The 6,000-nt window shown below is 40.9% G+C and overlaps 1 protein-coding gene across 1 annotated transcript in view; it reads left to right on the forward strand.

The window, feature by feature from the left end:
- The window catches only part of TEX14 (testis expressed 14, intercellular bridge forming factor), a gene marked incomplete at its 5' end in the record, with an annotated part of 55,097 nt that extends 50,551 nt beyond the window's left edge, over positions 1–4,546 (forward strand). The window contains 3 exons of the mRNA XM_081028012.1: positions 2,124–2,233; positions 3,451–3,502; positions 3,994–4,546. Of these exons, the coding sequence (XP_080884138.1) occupies positions 2,124–2,233; positions 3,451–3,502; positions 3,994–4,030 (199 nt within the window). The 3' untranslated portion in view covers positions 4,031–4,546. The remainder of the gene's footprint in view (positions 1–2,123; positions 2,234–3,450; positions 3,503–3,993) is intronic.
- Between the last annotated feature and the right edge of the window lie 1,454 nt (positions 4,547–6,000).

Genomic DNA, 6,000 nt, shown 5'->3' on the forward strand with positions numbered 1-6,000 from the left:
CATTTTCTTCTTTCTCATGAAGGGGGAGTAGATTTTGGTTTTTTAAAAAATAGCTTGACTCCTTGGAAAATGAATGTAGATAAGCCAGCCCTGACCAGGTCTGCCCCTCTTCCTCCAACCACCCACAGTGTTCAAGGGATTGGTCAGCAGATTGATACCAGAATAGAGAGAGGCCTCCAAGATTGCTGTATGTTGGCCCTGTCACCTTCAACATTTTCATCAGTCATTTGAATTAAATCAGCAAAGGCACACTTATCACATTTTCAGATAACACGATTCTAAAATGAATTCTAATGTGATGGGTGATAGCTTGTGGATTCAAAATGGTCTTGACATGTGGAAATGCTAGATTTCTCTAAAAGATGAAAGTGAGCATTTGGATCCAAAAGGATAGAATGTGAGAGATCGGACCTAATGGAGAATTTTTGATCAGAAGCTCCTATTCGCTGTAATTTTCACTAAAGGCAAGAAGTATGTTTTTTTATTTTAATATTTTTATTGGAGAATATTGGGGGACAGTGTGTTTCCCCGGGGCCCATGAGTTCCATGTAGTTGTCCTTCAATCTAGTTGTGGAGGGCACAGCCCAGCTCCAAGTCCAGCCGCTGTCCTCAATCTTTAGTTGGAGGGGGCACAGCCCACCATCTCTTTCTTTTTTTTTCCTTTTTTTTTTCTTCCCACCATCTCTTTCAATGTGGGAATTGAACCGGCAACCCTGTTGTTCAGAGCTCATGCTCTAACCAACTGAGCCATCCGGCCGCCCCAGTATGTCTTAGTTTCATATGCCCAGTATTTAGCATGCATTTTGAGATATGGTAAGAATTCAAGAAATTCTTGTTAAAGGAGGCATGGCCAGTGACTCCATGAGGCCTCAGTTTGATGCAATTGATAAAAATGTCAATGCAGCATCAATGCTGAAAAGACAGAAATGTACTGACCAGATCGAGGTGATGTCTCACTCTGGTGAGAGGACTCCTCAGACAGTGTGGGGCTCTTTTCCAGGTGTCCCATTTTTAAAAGTGACATTCACAAACAGAAGAGAGTGGCCATCAAGCAGTCAGGGGAAACCATGTCATATGAGAACAGCTGAAGGAGCTGGGGAGGCTCAGCCTGAAAAGAGCAGATGGGGTGGAGAATTTGATAGCTGCCCTCAAATACCTGAAATGTTGTAAAGTGAAGAGAGTCAGCTTACTCTCTTCTGCTCCAAAGGACAGAGCTAGTGACTAGAAACTGCATTGTAAGGGATTTTTATTCAGTAAAGCACAAACTTACTGATAGCCATAGCTCTCTGGTACAGAAAACAGCTGCCTTCAAACTTACTTTAGCAACAGCTCCTCTCCTCAAGCACAAGCTGGCTGATTGTTCTGGGGCATTTGGTCAGAGGCAGAAGATAACCGGAAGGCCTCCTCCAGCTCACGAGACTAGGATTCTGTCAGTGATGAGAGGTTCAGAGGAAAAAGTCCTTTCACCCTAGCTGGCTCTGTTTTCTCTTTGGATGTTACACATTCGTTTTGAACATCCACAGAATGAAAACAGGAAATCCCCCTGCTGTCAGTTTAATCAGCCAGCGCCTGTTGGACACCAGCAGTGACCCGAGTTGCCATGCTGGGGGCTGGAGTGCAGAGGTACAGGAGCTTCTAGCTGAGTGGGGGAGATGATTTCTGCTTACTCGTTTGACAAACATGGTCTTAAATTGTTAGATACTTGAATTAGATGTTTCACTTCAGAGAGGATTTCAGGAAATGAAGATACGGTAATAAAGGGGTGGTTGTAAAAGGTTACCAATTACAACATAAGCGAAATGCCTTTTCTCTTTGGGATTATATAGCCTAGTGGTGTGAGAGCAGAGTCAGAAACAGACTGGTTGGATCCCAGCTCTAGGACTTACTAGGCATGTAATTTAACTTCTCTGTGCCTTAGTTCCCTCATTACTTAATGGAGGTGCTGGTGGTAACTAATATAATTATGCTGAGAATTGAGTGAGTTAATGTACATTATAGCACTTGAACCAATGCCTGGCCCCTAGGGAACACTCCATTAGTGCTGGCTATTATTATGTTTCCTTTGGAACACAGTCCCATTCCCCTGACATATGGTTCAATACCAAAAATTATTGTCATTCAAGGGAGACAAATACCAAGGATCAAGAAGTTGGTGAAAAGAAGGGAAAACGGGAAGAAGGCATCGAATCAGAGAGAAGGAAATCGGAGAGCTTTTTAGGGACTTCTGAAGAAGGTATGTATGAATGAATAATCGTTTATAATGTAGCCTGGAGTCCTTGGGCTTTGATGAGCATCAAAGTTATTTAGAAATGGTTCCCAGATGACACACATAATCCTCCTACACATTTTCCGTGTAGTTCAGCCCAGGTTTTCTGTTAATTGCCAATTATGTCTTTATCACAAAACAGTAACAACATCCAATTCTGTTTCTAAAGCAAGTCTGGCCAATCTCGTCATCCTTATCTTGCCTATTGTCTAGGAAAATGTTTTGCTTCTAATTGTCTAGTTCTTTCAAGAGTTCTAAATTTAGCTTACATAGAGGCGGCAAAAGTCGATAACAAATCATAAATTGTGGGATTTAAATGGAGTCTACAAGTAATGTGAAAGGTATATATTGACCTTAATTTCAAAATGATTTGATGGCGCTTTAAGGTGCCCTTCACAAATGATACCCTTCCCTGTTTAACCTCCTTCGGCTCAGGAAGTTAGGGACATTAACTCTTTCAGATCATCTGATCTCCCTTTCATCCCTTTTCTGGTCCACTCTCTTTCACCTCCTTTCTCTGCCCGGCTTGTGCCTCAGGACTCTGACCCTTGTGGATTGCATCTCCTGGGCTTCCTGGTGGCCCCAGCAGCTCAGACGGTAGGAGAGCAGGTGGGGTGTTACTTCTCCTGCCTGCCTACTTCAGCACTTCATCTCTGCGTAGAAGTGATGAAGCACAGCTTCTACAAGGCAGCCCGTCCTTCCCAGTTCCAGCTCTCCTGGGTTCCAGTACCTGTCCTGCCCCACCTCCATTGCCTAGTCCTTTCAGACTTAGGAATGCTGCTAGTCCCAGCATGCCTTCCTGTCCCTTGTTTGCTCCCTTATCTTTGACATGCCTCTCTAAGTAGTCACTTTATTAAAGCGCCTGGGGATGCATTCTGCTTCCTTAGGACCCTGTGGAGACAGAGCTGAATGTGTGTGTGAGCATACAACTCCCTGAGAAATAATGCAGGGACTGCATGGGTTCGCATCACAGCGTCCATAGCTATGATGGGCTGAAGGTGTTAGGAGGGGAAGCCCATTAACTGTTTTTAGAAAGGTTCTATTTTTATAGAAGAAAACAACTATTGTAGGTAAAACAGTCCATCCTAGACTAGAGAGAGAGTTCTAATGTGATTTCTGAATACCGGTACCCTTTGACCTAGAAAGTAATCAGGTTGTTTTTCTTTCTTCTATATTTCATCAAGAGGAACTAAAACCTGGTTTTTGGAAGCGATTGGGTTGGTCGGAACCATCCAGGTAATGAGATATCAGATGTTTATAGGTCAAAGTTCACTATTTATAGACAGCATGAGCAGACTTTAAACATTTACCAGCATCTAAATAAACATTAATGACAAAGATTTGAATTCAGAGTTGCTCAATTTTTAAAATGTTAATATTTGAAACATAAGGTAAAATTAATACTAACTTTGATTAAGTAGAGTTAGCACAAGAACAGTTTCAGATGGAGGGAGTACAGAAGATGCTGCTATCAATTGCTTTGCCTTCATTTTGCATTTCTATGATATACTAGTTGATTATATCTCCCTTGATTATAAAGATCAAATTCATGTTATTAACCAATGTTACCCTAATAAATTTAATTTAAAATTTTTTTAATTAAAAAAAAATCAAAATACCTTTTCCTTGAGTTCAGTGGAATAGAAAGAGGCTGTTGTTTGTCTCTTAAAAAAATACACACTAACTTGAAACTCCCTTTTTTTGTTCTTTAAAAAACATGCTCACAGGATAATCGTGCTGGATCAGAGTGACCTGTCAGACTAACCAGAACCAGATCACAGATGTACTTCTGGCCTGAGTTTGAGCAACCTGCTTGTAAGCTCCCTTCTTCCCTTTCTTCTTCAGTCACCATCAGGGCAATGGTTCCCTAACTTGCTTGGTTCAGCTGCCACAATAGACAGAAAGACTTGGTTCTTTCTGTTTGCAGTACATATAACTGTTTTCAGTCATATTTCTGAAAAGTGAAAGGTGGTTTTGATTGCAGAAATTTCTCATGTGCCCAGAATGGCTTTTGGTTTTGTTGATAATAGATTTTCGAAAACTTTTGCTCCTGTTATATAATAAAATGTTTAGTTTTCATACCAGTTATGTTTCAGCTGTGTAAGATATGTTTCTTTTAGTTATTGAGAGAGAAACCACCACCCAATGTTTCTTTTAGTTATTGAGAGAGAAACCACCACCCAAAGAGGCTTCAATTTCTGTTATAATGTTTGACAAAACCAACAAACATAAAAATGTAAGGACTAATAGCAGATGTATCATGATAAATGGTGATTATGATATTACAGCATTATTTATTGGTAGTCATAAAGGCTACAAGTCCTACACAAACTCCCACTGGTGTGGTTTGTAATCTTTTGTCTACAAAGCTGACAGTGACTACGTAATAATGGCTAATGTTAACAATAATAATGTTGGTAGATACTGTTTATTGGTCATGGAGGACATATTTGTGCCAGGTAGCTTCTATAAATGAATCCTTTTCCTGTGCATGGCAGTCCCACTGTGTTTTCTTTAGCACGCTTCTTCTCCCACTCTCAGCAGCTATTATTTCAAACTTCCATCCTACACTTCCTATCAACATTCAACAGATGACTTCACCTCCAACTTTACAGAGAAAATAGGAGCCATCAGATGGGAACTAACTCAGCTTCCCATCATCAGAACTACTAACATGACTGCTTCTGCCTCTGTGGACTAGAACAGTTGTAGGTAAAGCAGTCTACCCCCTATACTAGAGATGGACCTGTTCTGCACCTATTCTTTTCTACTTTTCTTCATGTTAGACCGAAGGAGGTGTCTCTCTTCCAGTCCAAGGCCAATCTCATCTTCTGTCTGCTCAAAAGAAAACACATTTTGATATTTTTCCCATCTCTAAAAAGTATTCCCTGGATCCCAGCTGCTTTTCCACCTACTTCTCTATCTCTTTTCTCCCTCTTCAGCTAGAATTCTTAAAAGAGTTGCCTACACCTGCTATCTTTAGTGCCTCACCTCCTGCTCACTCCTTATCCCCCTATAATATAAATTCTCCTTCCATTCTCTAGCAGTCCTATGGTCAGCAGTGACTTCCATATTTTTAAATCCCAGGGACACTCTTCTGGCCTCATTGTCTATTTGCTCTATCAGCCTATTCCCTTGGTCCACCTATGTTGTCGAAAATGGTAAGATTTCATTTATTTTTATGGCCGAGTAATATTTTATTATAAATATGTACCACATCTTAAAAAATATGGAACACTTCATGAATTTGCGTGTCATCCTTGCACAGGGGCCATGCTAATCTTCTCTGTGTTGTTCCAGTTTTAGTATATGTGCTGCCAAAGCGAGCACTGCTTTGGTATTCTTGCTCCTCTCTTTTTTCTCCACAGTGCTTTTCAACATGCAGAAACCATCATTTCCTTGCTCAGATCTCTGCTCATTGCGCATAGAAATACTGGCTTGACTTCTCTCAGTTCTCCAAATACATCATAGCATATGCTGTTCTCCCTGCCCAGAATGCTGCTTCTCCTTATCTAGCTGCCTCCTCATTCAATTTTTAGTTTATATTTCTTTTCCTCAGGAAGTCTTCCCAACATCCCTGAACTTTAGGCTACGTTAGGGCCTTCTGTAAGATTTTTCCCATAGTACCCACCCATTCTGCCCTGCACCACACATAGCCCTTATTTTTGTATCATAGCACATATTTAGCACACTTATAAATCAGTAGAATGTTCCACCCCTATGCATGCCCATAC

The sequence above is a fragment of the Rhinolophus hipposideros genome (assembly GCF_964194185.1).
Source record: "Rhinolophus hipposideros genome assembly, chromosome: 20".
Classification (NCBI taxonomy): domain Eukaryota; kingdom Metazoa; phylum Chordata; class Mammalia; order Chiroptera; family Rhinolophidae; genus Rhinolophus; species Rhinolophus hipposideros.